This window comes from Gallinula chloropus (genome assembly GCF_964237585.1).
Source record: "Gallinula chloropus genome assembly, chromosome: 2".
In the NCBI taxonomy this organism is placed as follows: Eukaryota; Metazoa; Chordata; class Aves; order Gruiformes; family Rallidae; genus Gallinula; species Gallinula chloropus.
Genome location: NC_140086.1, coordinates 138,922,193 through 138,943,537, shown reverse-complemented (window position 1 = coordinate 138,943,537; position 21,345 = coordinate 138,922,193). Strand labels below are relative to the sequence as shown.

Sequence of the window (21,345 nt, the reverse complement as noted above, 5' to 3'; positions counted from 1 at the left end):
GAATCCTTCACATTTTAAGACAAGGCATCAGTCAGTCTTACTCTAAATATTTTGGTTTTGCTTTCACTCTCTGTAAACATTCAGAAAATATACCTTATTTTCATTTGGTGATCAGAATTCAGAGCATCATAACTGGAAAGGCGTGAGCCTTCCTGTCACAGGACTGTTTATAATCTTCCATGAGTCTCATGGTACACTTGAGTGTCATCTTGCACTTGCAGGTAGTGTCTGATTGTAGGGCATATCATAGTTACCACTTGTACGATGCAGTTTGCTGCAATGTGTGTTACACATTCACATGCAGCTTAGAGCAGACTTGTTAGCATTCACTCTATAAATGCCCCTTTTCAGGCAAGTTTGAGGCTGTTTCTGAGAAAGAAAGCTATTTCTTTTTTTTTTTTTTTCCACTATTTCACTACCCTCCATGTGCTTAGACTGCTCCTGGGCAGGATTTCAGTGTGATAATGAAAGCTTAAACTGTGCTTTCTGCTGCCATGTGCAACATATCAGGCCTAATTCATTGTCTTAGAATGCAAGGAATAATAAACAATTCTAAGTCAGCATCCAGTTTTAAGTGAAGCTTAATGTGTTTCTGTTTTAAAAAGTATTTTGTGCATAGGAAACAAAAATAGAGCGATCTATGCTTTAATTTTCATGGATTTATGTAGTATTTTCTTGTGCTGGTATATGGGCAGTGGTTAAATGTCGTGGCTTTTGTTCACCTGTTTTGTATTGTTTTAAATGCTTAAGAGGAGATTAAGTTTTGTATTCTGCTGGAGACATTTGATTTTAAAACACACTTCTACTCTAGTAATAGTTCAGTCAGACCAGCTTTGAAATTAATCAGTGGCCAGTGTATCCCAGCAATCTAAATTGCTGGTGTAATTGCCATGGATCTGAATATGCTGAAGATAGCTGAACAAATAAATAATGCCACTGTTGTAATTATAGTGGTATGTTAACTAACATAGCTGATACTGGTAATCCTCACCAGCCTGCAAGGCAGTTCCTTTCTGTCTCAAGAATATTTAGTTCCCAATAGCAGTTGATTCTCCTTGCTTTTCTGGTTTGTGCCAGTTGGAGGGTATTAGCTTTTAAATCTAAGGTGATGTGTTGGGTGCTAGTAATTTTGCTGCAGACTGGGATGTGGGATGGATACTAGTGCATTGTCTTGTGATTCATAAGTAGCATGAAGTTATAATTAGAACTAACTAAACAAATATATCCTTTAAATACCTAAGTTCTATTCAATTGTTCTTTTACCATTGGAAATTATTTTGAAAAGTATACCCGTTTTTCTAAGAGGCAACATGTCTTGTGCATCCACAGATCGCAGAATCACAAGGTTGGAAAAGACCTTTAAGATAATCAAGTCCAACCGTTCCTGTCCTATGCTAAACCATATCCCTCAGTACCTCATCTACTTGTCTTTTAAACACATCCAGGGATGGTGACTCAACCACCTCCATGGGCAGCCTGTTCCATGTCCTGACAACTCTGTCAGTGAAAATTTTTTTCCTAACATCTAATCTGGACCTGCCCTGGCGCAGCTTCGTGCCATTTTCCCATCCTATCTCTTATCACTTGGATGCAAAGTACTAACATCCAGTCACTTCCCATTTTCGAACTACAGAAAGTTGAGCAGCTCTTGTAAATAGCACTTCTGGAAATAAACTTGCACTTCTTTCTCAATATTTTAATTGAGGTTTTTATGCATTAAAATGAAAGAAACATAGTTTAATTGGCAGAGTTTATCATAAAACTTCTATTTATTCATTAAAATTAAGAATTTAATTGTACACTGGATATTTTACAGAAATAATTTGGACAATAAATATGAACTACATTATATAATGTTTTTAATTGCTCTGAAGTGGATGTGTCTGTTTCCAAGAAAACTGATTTTTTGTCTAGAGGGAAGACTTGAAAAATCTATGAGCTGGAAATTGCATTTAGTTAGTTATTTTAGATGCAAAAGCTGAGAGTCAAAGACAAGGAGCAAAATCAGCTGAAAGATACTGGTGAAATTTTTAACGGGATTTAATACTGCTTGGAGAATCCAAGGTCTTACCAACATGATGGGGAAAGCTGGAGGCAATGTGCTGGCAGACAGAAAAAAGAGTGAAAGAAGACTTTCCCTAGATAGGTTTTAGCACAGCTGAAAACCGATGGTGAAGTTGCATCACGGCTCACTCTGTTCCTGATGCCTTCCCTGGGTAGTGCACTTACTGTCTACTGCTCCTTGGAGGGACATCAATGCAGAGAGACTGTTCTCTTTTTGGATCCTTCTTCCTCTATGAGTAACTGCTGTGTTTACATCTTTTGCTCTTGCTTGCAAGTTTTTTAACTCAATGGAGACTTCACATTGAATTGTGTTCAAACTTGCAGGTTCAGAACTTCTAGAAGCAGTGTGAAGTTCTCCACAGACTTAGTTTTGGCATTACCAAGCTGATGTGCCTGGAAGACAGAGTAAAGGAATGTGTAGTTGCATCAGCATGAACTAATTTCACATTTTGTTCACACTGGAAAAATAGTTCTTCCAAAAATACAAAATGTGGAAATATTTTTCTGTTTTAAGTAAAGTTTTTTAATTCTAAAGAATTTGTTTTCTACCTGACTGCTGCTGGATTTTTTTCCTGCTTGTCATTGAAATTAGATAGATCCTCAACTAATTCCTGAGACCCATTTTGTGAAGGAATTTGGTGTCTGAGACTCTGCAGTACTGATATGAGCATCCCAGAATGGATTTGTTCAGCAGTAGCTTTTTCATTATTCTGCTTCTCTCATATCTAGTTTTTAAAAATTTGATAAAAATGTGAATTTGAAGCTGTGTTGCATTAGTAGCTGGACAGTTTTGTGTATACATGGATGTGCAGAGTAAAACCTCCTATGATTTGTGCGTGCATCTGTCACTAATAGTGTAGTTATTTCCAAAATACTGGATGTTCATCATAAATTATCAGTTGAAAATACGTGTAATACAAAAATATAAGTTTAATTTGCACATGTATTTATCATTTTTATGTGCCCATCTTCATCAGTGCTTAAACAAAAAGTAAGGTCTGTTTGTAAGTGCCATGATAGAGTTTAATCTGTTAATTCTTAAGAAGTAGAAGCTGACAATTTTGAAAGGAGAAAAATCTGGCGTACCCAGATGCCTCAACTAAATATGCAAAATACTTGAGAAGAGACACGGAGTAATTCACTTGTCCTTGAGCTGCACATCTAATTTTGTAGACAAATAAAGACTGTAAAGCTGCTTTAAAAAAGCCAACTTAACTTTCCATTACAGAAGGTTTCAATCAAGTTGGGGAAGAAACCTCTTGGCCAGTGGCACTATATGTTGTTCATTATTTTAAAAGTTAAGAAAAAGTGACATCCCTCAGTAATTACTCTCAGATTATCAGCTTGGTGTCATTGTGGAATTTTGACAAATTCTGCTTGTCTTTGGGATAAAATGAAAACTATTTTTTGAGATAAATTTATAGTTTTAGGAGGAGGTAGTAACATCAGAAAGAAAACAACTGGAACTTTCACCCTTCCTATTTTTGACAAGCAAAATCTATGTGGGTTTTCTTTTTTTCTTGAACATTGATGTCAGGAAGAAACTTTTTGTGATTTATAAGGTTTAATAGATTTTTGTGTGTGTGTGTGAAAGAATGGAACTTACTTTTTTAATAAATAGAAGAAAAAAATTCATTATATTGAACTAATTAGGGATGTAGTGGGAAGGAATTAAGTATTAAATATGTAGGTGAACATATTTGGCTGAGCAAATCTTCAGATCCTCCTCCTGTAAACAGAGCAGGAGCCGTATGCCAAGCTGTTGGTCAGCCTCCTCTCTCCATTTGTAGGATGAAGAAACCCACAAAGAAATCCAAATAGAAGGGCATAAGCATAAACTATTCCGAAGTCAGAACTGATCTGTCAGTGATGCATTTATTTAGATTGGGGATTCTCAGCTAAATTGGGGCCAGATGAGAACTAGAGAGCACTTCAAGTGACAGCTCTCACTGTAACCCAGCAGTGGCCAGGAAGGGGATCTGTGTGTCCTGACTGATCTGGGTGTTGCTGAAGAGGTTGGATGGAATCCTGGCTTTCTCGACTGGTGAATATCATGAGCAAACATGCTGTCTTTTCTGTAGCTCTTTAGTAAATTTGCAGCAGATTTATAAAAAAAATATGATATTTGGGTATTAGCTGATACAAATAGTATTTAAACCTTCAGGGCCTTTATTTGCATGCTTTATAATTACAATGTTTAGAAAACATATTGTAGCACTTAATGTTGGACTCTTCAATTACAAAATGATTATTTTTGTTTCTTGATCTTACTGGTAAGATCCCTGTTCAATTTTAAATTTAAATTGCCAAAATCTGTTGTGCTTGTTTTCCTTATTCGAACAGAAATTCTGGTCTTATTAAGAAAAAATATTTTAAATGGATTTTCTTGTGTAAACCACTATAAAGTGATTAAAAGTGGTAAGCTCTTCAAAAGGCAATGTCTTACAGTATTTGAATAGCTTACGTACTAATTGGTTTTTCAACTGTGTGCCTGGCTCACCTGTGACTTTTTGTTCATCAGCATGTTTTGCTACAAGGTAGTGTATCTTGTACTTTGCTCACTGCTTGTTTTTAGAGTATTCCCTCAGTATGTGCTTTGTTATTTCTTTTATGATGTTTTACATGTTTCTTTTATAATGTGACTTCATCTGCTTTGAGTTCTAACATTTTTTTAATAAGACTTTATATGATAGATGGTGGAAGAATACTTTGCTTTTATCAGTTTCTTGTATAAAAATTAAAAGTACTTTTGTCAATTATTTTTTAGGTATTTATTACTACAAAATTGAAAAAGTGAGATTGAGGGTCATCTCATTGCATTAGTCCTTTGTAATGACATTTGTACCTTTACCTTTGAATGTCATGATTTCTAGGCATTGATCTGTGGAACAGTAACATGCTAGTACAAAACCAAAAAGGAATTAATTAATAGATTTTTATTTTACAGTTAAGAATTATTTTAAAGCAAACTATGTACTATGTAAATGGAAGAATAATATGAGTAGGTCTCAGATATGAAGCGTGAAATTCCAACTTGTTTTCAGTAGTAGAAGCTTTATGTAGAACAGCTGAGAAGCCTTTATAGTGGATGTCATTAGTAATGATGAACAAAACTTTCACCTTTAACAAGATTTTGTCTTCTATACAGCTTGCCCAGTTTAGGCAGCGGAAGGCACAAATTGATGGTCAGAATGGATCAAAGAAGCAGAAAAAGAAAAAGAGAACAGCAAACATCAAAGATGAAGAATCAATACAAGATGGACTTGATAGTGATCGCTCTCGAGGTGATGAAACATCTACGGGCAGCAGCCGAAGGGGAGCAGCTGCTGCTGCTGACTTTGCTATTATCAGGACATTGCATGGTGGAGAAATTATCAAACACAATCAGATTTACACCATTGAGGTAAGTTTGTCTCAGGCTGTAACATTGTACATTTTGGGGGAAAGGTAGCCCATTAATTCTGAGAGTGGGAATAAAGGAATTATATGAGATTGTGGGTATTATTCCCTTGCTTCCTCTGTCTGTATTTAACATGTCCAGACAAAGCACTTTCTCCCTGCCTGCTGGCTCGTGTTTTCTAGGGTAGTATATGTACTGTATATTATGGAAACTTGGTACTGCTGTACTCCCTAAATGGCCAAAAAATGGTTTTGGTTTATTGCTTTATTTTATGAATTTTTTTTATTATAAGTTTACAGATTGCATTGGATTTTTGATCACTGCAGCTATGGCTACAGCAAAATGTAAAACTGAGTGTCTTTCTTGTATCCATAATGTAATTTCAGTCTTTCTGGTTAATGAGGAGGAATGAATTTAGAAAACACTACTTAGAAATGGATGGCTTAAGAGACTGATAAACAAGCTATGCTACTTTTACAACCTAATGGAATATAATCCTGATTGGTAGTGGATGAAAGCACATGGTGTGGGAAGGTGTCCCAAGTGATGTACACTGGCAGTACAGTTCAGTTCTGAGTGGACATGAAGTCACGTAATGTGTCGTTCCAGATATGTGTATAGGGGCAAGAGATGCTGATGTTATTTACAGAGTAGCTTATTCCATTCTTAAAAGCAGTGGCTCAGAAGGATGAGTGACATTCTGAACGAACAGCTCAGCACAGATTCCCAGCTCTGTGCGTGTTAATGTAGTCTTTTCTGAGAGTTGCTGCGCAGATGAATGCTCTGCGTTTTGACTTGTTGGTCCTGTGCTAGAATAGATCATTTTGTAACTATTTTAGCTCCATGATGTCATTTCCAGCAGCTGATAAGTAATAAGAGAAATTACAATTTTTGAAAATTTTTTTGCATTTCTGTTAAAAAAGAAAAAAAAGAGGTTACCCTGGTGGAGAGGCAGACTAACTATATGACTAAATCATACATGTGAATAAAAATTTGTAAAGTAATTGATCCATTTATTTCACAATTTTAAGCCTACAGTATATCAGTACACTGTATGTTTTCAACTTTATACATAGCTGCCTTTAATATGTAGGTTTTCATACTTAGAAAGCTCATGTTAGGGGTTCAAAACTGTTTGAAGTCACTAAAACTGTTTGTTCATCTTAAGAGCTTTTCCTGGAAGACGGAATAAATTTCTTTAAAGATTTAATACCAGAATGACTGTTTTCTTAAATGAAAAAGACTTTTTTAGCCTTCCAAGAAAAGAGAAGGGTGTACTTCATAGAGAACAGGTTACCTGCCGCTGAAAAGACTGCTAGGGCTGAGAGCTGTTTAGATAAAATCACTTAAACTCTTGTTCTAACAATGTTATAGTCTACATAAATATGACAACTGTATGAAGAAACTTCCTTAACCAACTTTATTTTAAAGTACATCATTATTGCATATTACATATTAACTCTGCTGATGCACCTGCTCTCAGTCAGGATAAATATCTCTACTACACTTGGAGAAACAGAGTAAAGTACAGAATCGTAGAATAATTCAGGTTGGAAGGGACTTCCAAGGCCCTCTAGTCCAATCCTGTGTGGGTCTAGTTAGGTAAGGTTGGTCCTAGTAGCTGATGTTGGCCTCTGAATGCTAACTGTACAAGACTTAGATTATTTTAAAAATGGAAAATATAGAGATGCATAGGATTTTTTTGTTTGAGAGGTTTTGTGTTTGGTAGGGTTTTTTCAAATGTAGCTTGAAAATAGTAAGCATAGTGATTAGTGTTTACTCGTAATTTGTCTCTCCTTAATTACTCAGGTCTTAGTGACTTCTGAAACAGTATTCACTTCCACCAAAAAAAAAGCTGTTCCCAATTGGGAGGACATTTTTTTTGTTACATGTTGTCTAAGGTCTGCTTAGTCACATTAAATAACTAATTGGTATTTTGAAATTGGCAGATGATTGCAAAAGTCTCTGTCTGTGCAGTATTAGTAGAAGAAGGACAAAAAATCTCAAATAGTTTCAGTGTGTCTCATAACACTGGTTTTAGTCTCAGAAGTGCAATGATTTGGACAGAGAGCCTGTGTTACAGTAATCGGATTAGACCTTACTTAGTTGAAATGGTAGCCAATGTGATAGGCAGTTTCAGGCTAATCTCTGCAATGCAGAAATACAGGCAGCTTCTTTGGGCTGTTTGCTTTCTCACCCAACCTTAAGTCTTTACAGGCTGCTGTGTCAGGAGAGTAAGGCAAGATTACTGGAGGCATTATGCAGGATGATTTTCTAGCTAAATTTTTATTCCACTTATTTTATCTTTTGCTGGAATTCATATTTAGAATCTGTCTTTCAGATTTAGAACACCTGATTATGCTGCCTGATTACCTGACTGGGCTCTTTTGTAGTAGTTTGCTGGACAGGCATTTAGTTCTCTACATTTTTTCTAGTTTGTTGGTTTTGTGGTTTTATTTAAAGTCGCCGGTCAAATTAGTATGTCCAAGTACAAATAACAAAGAATTTTCATAATATGAATAACAGAAAATGAAATACAGGTACTCTCTGGGAGCTTATTCACCATCAGAAGTTAGAGGAGTTCCTTTACAGAGACAGCAAAATTCTATTTCGAAAGTTCAGTTATTTTCTGCAGTCACCCCTTGTATTTTTCTTGCTTCCTCCTAAGGGTGAGTTCTGCCATCCCCCTCTAAGTCCACAAGTTACAGAAACTAATTGGAATAATTATGGAAGAGCAATCATTGTTTTGTATTTCATTCCACTTCCCCTTCTGTCTGAGGGGTTTATAATTTCTGTGAAGTTTTCCAACCTCTGTCAGAGGAGGAACAATTTACAAATTTATTAGAGAAACACCAGTTGTTATTTCTTGCTTAAAGTTTCTGGGGCTTAACTTGTTTAATGTTAAATGCTTTTTGTCTTGGTCTCACAAAAAGAATATGTTGAATTTCTAGTTGCCTTTGTTTTTTGTCTTTATTCTGTGGATTCCGATATCTTTAAGTCTTGACATCCATAGTGCTCTTTTCCATTTAGAAGTAAAAATAATCTAGAAGAGGCACCTCAGGAAACACCTTGGGTCAATGAAACTCTCGGGTTTAGGATTGCTTTCTAGGTTACTTGCTGCAATTAAAAATGGAATAAAGCAAAAGCCACTTCCAGGGTAAATAATTCTTGAGGTGACCTTTTGTGAGAAATCGTGATGCATCAGAGCAGACTGCTTTGCAATAACATGCTAATGCCAGAAAAGCAAAAGAAGTTAACCTGTGGCACAGTAAAATTGTCCTTGAGTCACCTGGGTAGTAAAAGCTATTATACAAAGCTGCTTAGAAAAGAAAAGTTCAAAGTTCTGCAATGAAGAAAACCTGCTAATTGACTAAGGTTGGATTAGTAGCTCGTCTTTTGTTTTTCACAGGATGAATCTTTTTGATAATAGTTTTAGTATAGCTTAACTATTTACTCCAGTAGATGATAAAGTTTATAGCTCCACCGTCCTTGCTTCATTTCTATAGTTTACTCCAGTCGTTAGTGCCTGAGATTTGACAGGCAAGGAACAGAAGCAGAGTAAGGAGACACTGGGTATGATTCTTGAGAAGATCTAAGGAAGAAAAGTGACAGAAGCGTGGAAACAAAAGCAGTATAGAGAAACAGAGACGATGACTCAGTGAGAAAAGGTGAAGGTGCTAAATATGGGTAAGGTGTTCCTAAGCTAGAAGCATGAAAACAGAGGGCAACCAAAGGCTTTGACTAGAGAAGAGATATTCTGTGATGTACAATAAGATGAGGGATTTGGGAAAAAAAAAAAAAAAGGATGGAGAAATACAATGTAGTAAAAATTAGCCCAGTCGCTTCACATAATCCCACATCCAGTGAAAAATGTTTTAAATTGAAGAATGAAGATAAGCAAATGTTTGGAAATGGTCTGCTCAATAGTAAAGTAAGTGCCACGAGAGAGGAAAATAGGTTCTCCGCAGCATATGGTTCTGACTGAAACCGATCATCTTTTCATTCAGCATCTGGCATTGTCAGCATATCTTGCTGATTTTCTTTGGTATGTAAGAGAACCTCTGGTATAATGCCTTCCTTTCTCTCTATAAATACTGATATATAATAGATTTACTGACAGAGAGATTACCTGCATTGAAGAATGGTCTTTGCAGATTTACAAGGTATTTCACTTTTGATTAAACATGTATAAGGCGGCATTAGCAAAGAATAGAAACCTAATTAAATGCCTAGGTTATCTGCTGCTGATGTTTTCTGATGCAACAAATTTATACACCAAGGAGCAGATTGTATTCCAATTTGACCGTGTTTTATTACCACTAAGTTGTACTTAAATTTGATTGTAGTCAATTGGTTTGGGTCGTAAATTGCCAGGGAATGCATTGCTATGAATCGAATGGCTTTCAAATTAGGAACCAAGAGCATGATGAGGCAATATATAAGTATAGCATTTCTTATTTAGAATATTCTACAAATTAATTCAAGCCCCAAAAAGTTCAGAATGACCTAAAGAGAGAGTTTCGTGATTAGGATTGTCACTTTACATTCTCTTTGCCTCGCTTCCTAGTTGCAGTTCTCTTAATTAGACCCATGTTAAACTGGCCAAGCTAGAATAAACTAGTTTTCACTTCTGCTGCAGTCTGATACACTTCAAGAACGAATACAGAATTTTGTAGTTACATATTTGTAACAGTTTACACTGAGATCATAAAGTCAGTGATTTGCTTCATGTAGAAATATGTTCTATTAATCAGTCTTGGTTCTCTCCCCTTAACGCTCTCATCCACTGTAATTGGAGTAGTTTCTTCTGGATGTCTGTTCGTGCAGAACGTTTTCTTGTCACCTGTGGAAGTTTTCTAAAGAAAAAGAAATCACTTTTCAGTTCTCCTGTTCAATTTTCTATATGAGTTCTTTTTTGAATCTTGTGATGATGGGTGTCCAGCAGCCAGGAGTGGGACTTCTGAGCAGTGCTCAACTGCACAGAAAGAAGTTACGCTGAAGTGGAACTCCTGTGTTTCACAGGCTTACTCTCCTTTTTATATCATCTTACAGTATTTCCTCTGAAGAATGTATACAGATGAAAGTGAGTTTAGTTTTAGTTTTTAGTTTTCTGAATACTTAAGTGTTATCATTAAAGGTACTGCCTGCAGAGTAGGTGGAGTTAGTTGCCTATAGAGAGTCTTTGAGATGTCTGTTCAGTGTCTTTTAACTATCTGCCATGTTGTCAGTGAAGAAAATACTAAATAAAGAATTAACATCTTGCAAGAATAGAATGACCATAGCAAGAAAAAGCTGTGGGGCAAAGGGGGTACAATACAACAACCTGAAGTCAGAGTAGAACTGAAACCTATTTCAAATTCCATGAAGTATTGAGAGAAGTGATGAATAGCTTTGTTGGCATTACCCTATCAAAAGATGTGTTACTCACTCTGTGTCTGTGTGTGTGTGTGTATGCATTTTTTTAAGTATCTCTTTTTAAACTGGACCCCTGTGGTTCAGGCAGATGAGCTGTGTAAAACCTAATGACTTCTTTTGACCAAAAAAACACCTCAGGATGTGGAATTGATAGCTTAATAAGGGAAGGAGCTGGATTTTCAAATAAGGTTGGTCAGGTTTTAGGAGTAGAGCATAGCTGCGTGGAGGGCAAGATGAGCGCCCATGAAATGTTGACTACTTGTAATGTTACTGACTCTGACAACAAAAGAATAACATTAAGTTTTACAGTGTTAGTCTGATATGTGAACTCACAGGATTTAAGTCTTTTTAACTGACCTTTTTAACAAGGTTTGGATGAACTCCTGCACAAAAGATAGATCCATGTAACTTTTATTTGGTAATTTTTCTGTGCTTATCTTCAGTAAATCTCGTGGAAAAAAAACATTTGGTCTTAACAGTCAAAAAGCTATCTAAATGCAAAATCAGATGAGATATTTTAGAAAGATTCTTTATGCTTCTAGCATATTGCACGCTTAAACTGATGGAACACTATATGATTTTTTTTTTTTAGCAAAGTTAGTATTCAGAAAGGATCAGCAATATATTTTTTTTTAAATGTTTTTAAAATGTATCTGGACAACTTACCATTAAAAAATTGAAAAATTATTTTCAGTAATCCATTTCTTTTGAGAAAGGAATTATTCTCTCACTCTAACCTAAGTTTCAGTTTACAAATTCTTTGCCTTTTACTATGCTTATCAACTAGGTTTGAGCTTAGTCCAGGATCTGAACATTCATTTATCATCTTATGCACAAGGGTCTGTTTATATAAATCATAGAATCATTTAGGTTGGAAAATACCTTTAAGATCGAGTCCAACTAAACCCAGCACTGCCAAGTCCATAACTAAACCATATCCCTAAGCACCACATCTACATGTCTTTTAAAATACCTCCAGGGATGGTGACTCAACCACTTCCCTGGGCAGCCTGTTCCCATGCTTGACAACCCTTTTGGTGAAGAAATTTTTCCAAACATCCAATCTAAACCTCCCCTGGCACAACTTGAGGCTGGTCCTACTCATCCTATCACTTCTTGAGAGAAGAGACTGACACCCACCTGGCTACATCCCCCTTTCAAGGAGTTGTAGAGAGCCATAACATCTCACCTCAGCCTCCTTTGCGCCAGGCTAACCAACCTGATGGCTCAGCCACTCCTTCTAAGATTTGTGCTCTAGACCTTTCACCAGCTTTGTTCCCCTTCTCTGGACACGCTCCAGCACCTCAGTGTCTTGTAGTCAGGGGCCCAAAATCACACATGCAAAAGCATTACAAAAAAATAGGTATGTGAAAGGCCAGACTACATGTCCTTGTTTTTTGCACATTGAAGCAAGTGTCTGTATTTCATGCCCTGTATAAAGAACTTCAAGAATTGTTAGATAATTACATATGTAGATTTATAAGATTATTTCTAATCTTTCTTTGTATAGTCTTCTGAATTGAAACAAACCATGAACATTTGTAGAAAAATACAGCCATATATTTGTTATCCATTTTATGAAAATAAATAAGAATATGTTTGTCCCTGATTTTATTTCTTCCAGAGGACTTTGTCCTAGACCAGGGACATGGATTAAAAACAGTATAGAGAATCTCTGTGTGTATATATGCATATATAGATACACACAGAAAAAAATATATGTATATATAATATCAATATATATTTATATTAAAATTTAATATTCTTAAGGACTAAATGTGTATTCCACAGCAGAAACACTTTTGTCACCCTATAGTTCTGATTTCTCTTTCAGTCAGTGGCTTATTTTTGAGATCACATGCACTACATGAATTTTTAGCTTCCACATTCATAGTTTAGTTTATTTTAGTTTTGTGCACTCTGTACATAAAACAATACCCTTTTTATGTTAATTACATCATGAATCTACATATTAAATTTAAAGTGTGTAGAATTCATGATGTTGAGATTGTGAAAACTGCAGATCTCCAAGAGGTCTGAGTGGCAGATTCTTAAAACATAGGTGACAATTCTAGATTTTACTTATGATGCAGAACTAACTGTGTTCCTTTAAAAGTGAGCTGGACAGAATTTCATATGAAATTGAGAGTATTTTACTGAAAGGCTGGTTAAAGACTTAAGTGAATTTTGAAAAATGCTTTGTTGAGTATACTTTTTGCTGCCATAGTTATAACTCAAAATGAAGCTTTTTGAGTTCAAAAGGGTAATTGCTTATTCCTCAATGGTGCACCATATATAGATAATTTGAATATTTTGCATAATTTCTTACTAACATCTTGATTCTGAAACCTGATATAATGTATGTGGTTCATCAAAACACTCTGTCACAAAAACACTCAGACATCTTCTGTGGCCTGTTTATGTTCAGTTTGCTAAGGCTTTGTTCCTTTAATTGATATAAGTCATTAGATCAGAAGTTGTCTTCCTCCTTGTTTTTTCTGATCACTTTTACCTTTCCTTGGCTTCCATGGAAGATAAAGGGTGGCAAAATGAGTGTTTGTTTTCAAATTCTAGGCAACATCAAAAGTCTTGCATGGGAGTCACATTCTATGTATCAAAAGAAGTCTCCTCTTATTTATTTAAAAACAAAAAAAAATCTAAGCTACATTACAAAAATATTTTTTTGTACCTGTAGGTTGTATTTTCATTAGAGGACTTTGTCATGTAATTATGTTTCCGTGCTCATAATTGAACAGCAAAGTAACTTTTACTTATTTTTGAAGCTGGGATTTCAAGGAAATAAAGACAGTCTTCAGAATATACTTTTACATTATATTTTAGTATTTTCAAATTCTGTCTACCTTCTCAGAAACAGATGGAAAATGTCTTGTTTAATATACGAGTGCTGCCATTATAAATATTTTAATATTTTATTTTAGCCAGAAAGTGAAATTTCCACCACTGTAGAAGATTACAGTTCTGAGGTAAGACTGAAGTAATGCTTGCTTTTCCTGACTTTTCTTTCTTTCATCTTTTTTTTTTTTTAACATGTTTACTGCAATGCTGTGCATTGTTTTCCAAAAAGAGAAGGAAGGAAAGAGCAGATGTGATATAATAGACAAAGCTGATGCATGTCATTACTGATATGATTTAAAGTACCGTTAAAACTGGCATTATGTCAACTATGTAATGGGTTGGCTACTATAATCAATAATGCAGTAGATACAAGAACTGTTGTAACAATGTCATCGTTACGGTTCTATTAATGCTTCATGTTGTCATTATTGTTGTGTCTGTCTATAATTTCTACTCATTTTCTGTGGGAAACTATTTAACAAGCTGCTTACGTTTTAATGAGTTCCAAAGTAGCTGTTGCTCAGCGACTGGCTGAGCGTCAGTCTGCTGGTGGGAGGTGGTGAGTGGTTGTCTTTGTATTGCTTGTTGTTTTGGGGGGAGGTATGTATGTGTGTTCTGTTTTGCTTATTAAGCTCAACCCGTGAGTTTTGCTTGCTTTTGCCCATCTGATTTTTAACTCCATCCCAGTGGTGGGGGAGTGAATGAGTGACTGGGGGGGAGCTTAAGTTGCTGTGTGGGGTGAACTCAACACACACATTGGCATCTGCTGCTCACCTCTGTCATATTGAAGGGTAGTAGTTTATATGGAACTTTGGTCTTGCCAGATAAAGCTATTTGTTATGTTTGTAATGAGTAAACAACTTCCTGGAAGTTGTGGGTCAAGAAGGTGCTTGCAAGAAATAGCCATAGACTACTTGCCACAATAAATGCTGTTTCTAGTTAAGGAAAAAAAATTTTTTTTTCATGTCTCAAACCATTGCTTTCTGTAGGAACAATCTGGGGTTTGGTTTGCAGTTCTCTGCACTAAACACTTCTGCAAAATACACCCGAGAATCCTAAGCTTGGCAACAAGTAAGAGGGGCTGAAATCATCAGATGACTGGATTGCTGAAGTAATTTTGGCATAGAATACTTTGTTCCTCTCTTGATTTAGCCTTTTAAGAGAAGGTGACTGTGCCTTAGAGTAACTGTTTGTTCCCTAATAGTTTTATAGCTGCTCATTGTGAAGCCTAAGGCAGTATACACTCTAGACAATGTGTCACTGGTCTGTCACTGCATGGTGCAGAAGAGAAGTTGTTACCACAGTGGGCAGTCTAGACATGCCCTGAAAACTAGGACTTTTCTTTCCCAGCTTAAATTCTCTGTCTTCACTTGCTCCTTCTCCCAGCCTGTTCTCTTGACCAACTCTGTGTCTGTTTTCTGTGACCTAGTTTTTGCAAATTTGCCCCTGCTGTACAATAGCTCCTGTCAATTTCTTCATCTTCCCTGGTCCATACTCTTTTTCCCCTTGATTGGTTTCCTAGCTCAGTCTTAAAGGCTCTGCAGCCTGTTTATATTTTTCCTTTTCCTTTCAGTCATTCCAAAGGCCAGTTTCTTTGCCAGCCTTTCCAACTTCACCCCAGCATTGTTTTTCCTTCTTTCTTATTTTGTTTTTTTTCTTACTCTCCTAGTGTAACCTCATCTCCTTTATTCCCTCTTCTTATGTTGGAGTACTTCTAACATTCAATTCAAGTTATCCTAGATAAAAGCAGTTGCCTGTCTTGCCAGTCTCTATAAAATCCTAGTTATAGTTTCCTATAGTCTCAGCCTTTTTAGTTTAATTCTATACCTGTTTTCTTCCCCAGTTTGACTCTCTCTCTTTAGCTTCTTCCTGCTCTCTTTGTGTATAAGCACCCTCACTTTCTTCTGCTGGGTTGGGAGAAGGCACTTGGGAGTACAGGAAAAATGTTCCCTCACTTCCATTATTAGCTACTTTCATATACTGAACCATATGGTCTGGTCAACTGTGATTGTTCTTACAGCAAGTTTTTTGTGATGCATATTAAAAAAAAAAATCTGAGACTGGCACATTTGGAATTGGAGATTCCAGTCCAGCTGCTGGGGAGTGCCATAAGTGAAAGAAACAAAGATTTTTGTGAAGGGATACTTGGAAGAGGTTGAAGCAGAATCTTCCTGGGAGAAATAATGAGTCTAAAGACTTAGTCTTTTTCATGGATAAAATAATTGTCTTGTCCAAGGAATTAAAGTAGCAAAGAACAAAAAGAATCTGAGTTTGCTTTATGTATGGTAAGATGATAGGGCAGTATTTGCACGTAGTTTGCCATTGAGAGTGTAGCAAATACACTGCTGAACAACTGCTGTGACCTTACTGTACCTTTTTAGAATATTCATCACCGTGGTATGTGATTACTATTAAATGGAACTGCAGTATGTGAAGAATGAACCCTTGAAAACAGTTGACAATGGCATTGATATTCATGTATTTTTAAAAGTGAGGTATTACATATATAATGAGGTAGGTAGCAGTATTGAAAACTGATTGCAAGACCTCAAGAAAAAACATCTTTGCACGAAGAAACAGAAGGCCTAATGCCTCATGGTAATGTGGATGTGTTTTCATTTTTAGCGTTTTGTTGTTAGAATCAGTTGAATTCAAAGCTCTTTTTTTAAAATGGATTTTCACATCTAAACAATTAACTTTATTCCACTTCGTTCTTCAAAGATTTTTAGGTGCCTACAGAACATATTAGGAAACAATTTTTCAGATACTAAAGTTAGCAGCATTACAGTCAGACTTCCATCTGAATGTACCTTTCAAATAAATGAAGTTTTATTCAAAATTGCAGGTTTCCTAAAAAAATGCAACAAGAAATGTGTTTCTAGGCACTTTTGTTTCCTTCCCACAAATGTGTCAGTTGTTATGGTACTTTTATTATTAAAAGTTCTATTACATTCATGGCCACCCTGTAAATAAAGCAATTGAAGTCTTTCCAGTTGAAGAAGATGGGAATAAACTCAACTTTATCTGTCACAGCTTAATTAGGAAGGTGTATGGACTCTCAAGCTTACCTTTCTTTTCAGATTACACGGCCACCTTTTCAGAATGCTAGAAACTGCACGTGTGGAAACATTGACCTGTTGATCCATCTTTTCTCCCATTGTTTAGAACATGTATTCTTTTCAGTGGTTTTTGTCAGAAATTATATTTAAATTGAGGATTTTCTGCTTTAAAGAGCAATATGTCCTAAAGCATTTGTTTTATTAAAGTTGGTAAAATAAGTAGTATGTTTTTAACTCTTCAAGCCCTTCTCTTGAGGAATTGGATAAAATTCAGTGATGAGTATTTCCCTCTTCAAGAGACTTGTCAGACACACAATTACAAGCCAACATAGATGTCCAAGCAAATTTGTAGGAACCAGTGAATGTTTATATAAGTATTCTTTTCAAAAAGGAATTTTACTGTAAATACAGTCTCTTATTCAGTTCTGTTCTGCCACCTCTAGATACCTGTTATCCAAGGTCATAGCCAAACTGAAGATTGATAAATCCTTCATAAAACCAGCTTTGCCTTTTGCAACGAATTATTCTTTTTGATCAAAAACGAGACCTATGACTAGCTAGGTTATAGTCTAAACTCAGAACTAAGGGAAGCTACTTTTTTTCCAACAGTTTTAAATTTTGAGTGTACCCCATATATTTTCCATATACCTCACTTTTACAGTATAACTGAAACACTGTTCTGCCTGGTTGGTTTCTTTTCCCCACTCATTGACTCTCTAATTTGCAAAGTGTACCTCTGAAAAGGTGAAGTGTACAAAGCTGGGTTTGTTTGGGGCTTTTTTTTTTTTTTTTGAAATGTTAATGAAATTCTATACCTCAACTTTAACCACTACATAAAGAAATCTTCTGTTTCGTGCCGTTAAAATGTAGAAAAATATATGATATTTTAAAAAGCCATTAATTGTTATGATATTTTAAAAAGCCATTAATTGTTAACCTTCAGAAGTTATTAATCTTATATTATGATTGTAATTATTATAATCACAAACTGAAAATGTGTTTTGGTTTATGGAGTATAAAAAAAGCACCACCTGAAATTCCTTTTCGCTAGTTGCCCTAATTGCTAGTTTTAGCTGTTTCATATAGTTGGTTGTGATATAACTAGAAAATTGAAGAGAGGCTAGGAATATTGACAAGCAGTGTTGGAGATGTAAATACTAATTTTTGTGAAGGAATCAGATGCCCAAAATTTAAAAGAAAAGGGCAAAAATAGGCAAACACGAGATAAAATTGCTAATCCAATTCAGATATTTCTGTATGTTTCTACTACCAAATCAAAGCACAGTTTTAATCAAAGTCTTCTTGTCAGTCTGTAATAAGTTACGTTATTTTCATGCATTAACATATTTTCTATGTTTCTCAGTGACTGAACAGTATGTATTGATTTATGCTGAGCATGAATTTCCTATTTGTAAAGGGAAATATCTGTACTGGTGGCATTATTGTTAAAACTAAGTACACATTATATCTTATTACTGCTACTTCTGAGGTCTTCCAAGGTGTATGTAGCATCAAAGGGGTACAATGATTTCATATATTTAATCCTGACCTCTGGTGGCAATTGTCATGAATTGCTATTTTAATTCAGTGGTGGAGGTTGCTTTGCCTGGTGTTTTTCTGGAAGAAGTTTCCATTCATTTGTCTTAAGTATGTATTAAAATATATATGTATTTACTGATGCAATATAAATTATACCTTTCTTTTTAGCCAATAGCCTACAGATTATATCTTACTTATAAATACTGTTTGAAAATGCAAGGAATGAAAATCAGACAGAATGTCCTTTGAGGCACTTACATAAAATTCACCGATTTTATGTCTGTTGTACACCAAAACAGTTACTGCTGGGTAGCTAATGTCCTGTAAAATTTAATTTTTTCTTACTTTCTGGTTATTTGTTTATGTAGTTTTATCCAGAGCTCTTGCTACACCTTGTTTCTGTTATTATCTTAAAATGCTATGTGTTTGATTGTTTCTTTAAATGTTCGTTTGCTGGGGTGTATAACGAAGTGCATCATAAGACATATGGACTTAAGGAGATTTCAGTGTTAAAGGTCAACTGCAAAGCTTTGAAAGAAGAAATTTTAAGACTCTCCATCAATAGTATTTGTGGACTTGCAGAAGATCTCTCTAGTGGTAAACCAGTGGGGCTACCAGGCAAAGCACAGTGTTTGTGCAAGTCCACTAGGCCTTATCTAGAGACATCTGTTAACTGAAGTTGGTATCTGGACTACAGTTTTCATATATTCTAGATATATGGAAATATATATATTGTAGACATATGAAATATATAGTGTAGATACATGAAAAAATTGTATATGATATATGATTCTGTCATGCCAGAAGTTGCCAGACTGCTTGCAAGGCTCCCATCAATGCAGCACTCTGCAATGGCGGTCTAGCTGCTTTTTTTGTTAGATTACAGTGTAGTTTGTTGTTTTACTGGGTTTCAGCTTGCACTTTGCCAGAAGTCAGAAGGCATTTGAAAGGAGAAGGTATCAGATGAGTAACAGCGTGGACTGCTGTGTTACTGTGGTTCACTTCTGTGATGTCTGAGAGCTAGGCTCCTGTGAAATGAGGTAGAGTTTCAAGTTCTAGACAGTTGTTTTGAATGTGTATAGCAAAACTCCTTATGTAAGTAAAAGGTCTTTTGTAGAAATTTCAGCTGCTAACGAGTCTGGAACATCCAATGAGACGAGTCTTTTGTGTCTTTCCTGGTAGCTCTTCTTATAAAGCATCTAAGAGTCTTTGTTGCACACAGAAATGATTCACAGGAAAAGTGTGTCCACTGCTGCAGATTACAAGAATCATACACTGTGTGCTTATTAAGCCTAAATGAAATGGGAGTTAAAAAGGGGAAAATATTTAATAATAGAGTTTCTGTTTAACTTCTAGTTATTAATCTGGGACAAAAGTTAAAATCTGAATAAAGACATTGGTGCCAGGCACCGTGTAGACACTTTTATGTCTGAATGTAGAGCAAACATGTAGCAATACAGAAATGATGTGCAGTGCCACTATGAGTTGTCTGGAGTGCTGTTTGCAGCAATTTGCTTTATTCTTTCTAATATGAGGTAGTAATCTCTCTGTGGTGTCTCTTTTTACTAAGAAAGTCAGGAATTGAAAGGGCACTGTGTCAGCTCTGCAAATTCTTGTCCAATGCAGTTCATTCTCTAAATACAAACTCGATGACTATATTGATCCCATTTATAACAGTGTATTTCTGTGTTGGCTAACTTATTGATTTGCTTGGGCATGATAGTCTTTTGTAAACAAGCTCTCTCATAGGCTGACAGGTGTCAGGGCAGTATACAGAGCAGTATTTGGGTCTGAAATGCTGCGGTGCCTTTCCATCTCTAGTACCGTTATTTTTGTTTCAGGCACTGATGTAAAATACAGCTCTGAGGGGAAATCCAGCTGTTCCTGGTTTCTCATTGTAAAACATTGATCTGCTGTTTTAAAAGCTTGCCGTGTGTTTTATGATTACTCACAAGTACACAACATATTTTTTTCATTTGGATTATTATTTTTTACCTACAACTGCAACTTGGCTTGTGCTTCCCTTTTGGAGATCGTCATTGTTGGGTAGCACTGTCTGTAGAACCAAAATTCTCTTAGAAGCTGAAAGGGGTTGCAGTGTTAGGTGAGTGAAAGAGGATTTTTAAAATATGTCTTGTGTGAAATGCATGTTTTCTGTTCCTTTTCAATCCAAATAAATTTCTTTAAATTAAGGATTAGAGTGTATGATCCTGTTGATAGATCTGTGACTTTCAGAAATAGTAAATCTTAGTATGAATAAATATGTTTTGGAACACATAACTATGTTTAGTAACATAGAGCAATATTAAGCATATAATTCAAAATGCAATAGCAGTGCCTTTCAGTCATTTATAGTATAAAGCTTTGCATTTACCTTTAAATCTGAATCCCTTTGTTTTCTCTGGATGTTTAGATTCACAGTATGTTTTCTGGTTTTAATTTCTATTTTTGCAGTTTTGGGTATTTTAACTGTTACCTATGCTTACTTTGCAATTCACTGTGTATAAAGCTATCCTGTATTTCACATGAAATAAATTTTTCTAGCATTAAAATTACCATTGGTCTTCAGGAATCATCATATAAGATTCAAATGAATGGAAATCAAGCTTTATTTCAAATAATAATGTATTTAGAAATTGTTTTTATACAGGTAAATGGTTGCAGTTTTGTGACAAGAACAGCTATACCCGCAGACTTAATCAGGGTACAGTATTGCAACTTGAATTGTAATACTAATGGTGAATACTAAAAACCTCAAATAGTTTGTTTTGAACAAAAACTGTTGCTGACTAATAGTTTATTTTGCATGCTGTGCTCTGCATCTGGATTGTTTGCTTTATATTAATATTGTGTGTCATTAAGCTTGAAATGCAAAACAATTTACTACTTCAATTAGGGCTAAGATTATAAAGGAGAACTTCAAAAAACACTTTATGTCAGTGCTTTTGAGTTGTGAATTATACTAACAAAGGAGGTTACCATGGCAATAAGATCTTCAATGCTGTATTGTAT

The 21,345-nt window shown here is 35.5% G+C and overlaps 1 protein-coding gene across 1 annotated transcript in view; it reads left to right on the top strand.

Annotated features, from left to right (window-relative positions):
- AKAP9 (A-kinase anchoring protein 9) overlaps positions 1-21,345 on the top strand; it is a 109,111-nt gene that overhangs the window by 17,280 nt on the left and 70,486 nt on the right. The window contains exons 2-4 of the mRNA XM_084260680.1: positions 5,213-5,467; positions 13,819-13,863; positions 20,984-21,037. Coding sequence (XP_084116806.1) covers positions 5,213-5,467; positions 13,819-13,863; positions 20,984-21,037 — 354 coding nt within the window. The remainder of the gene's footprint in view (positions 1-5,212; positions 5,468-13,818; positions 13,864-20,983; positions 21,038-21,345) is intronic.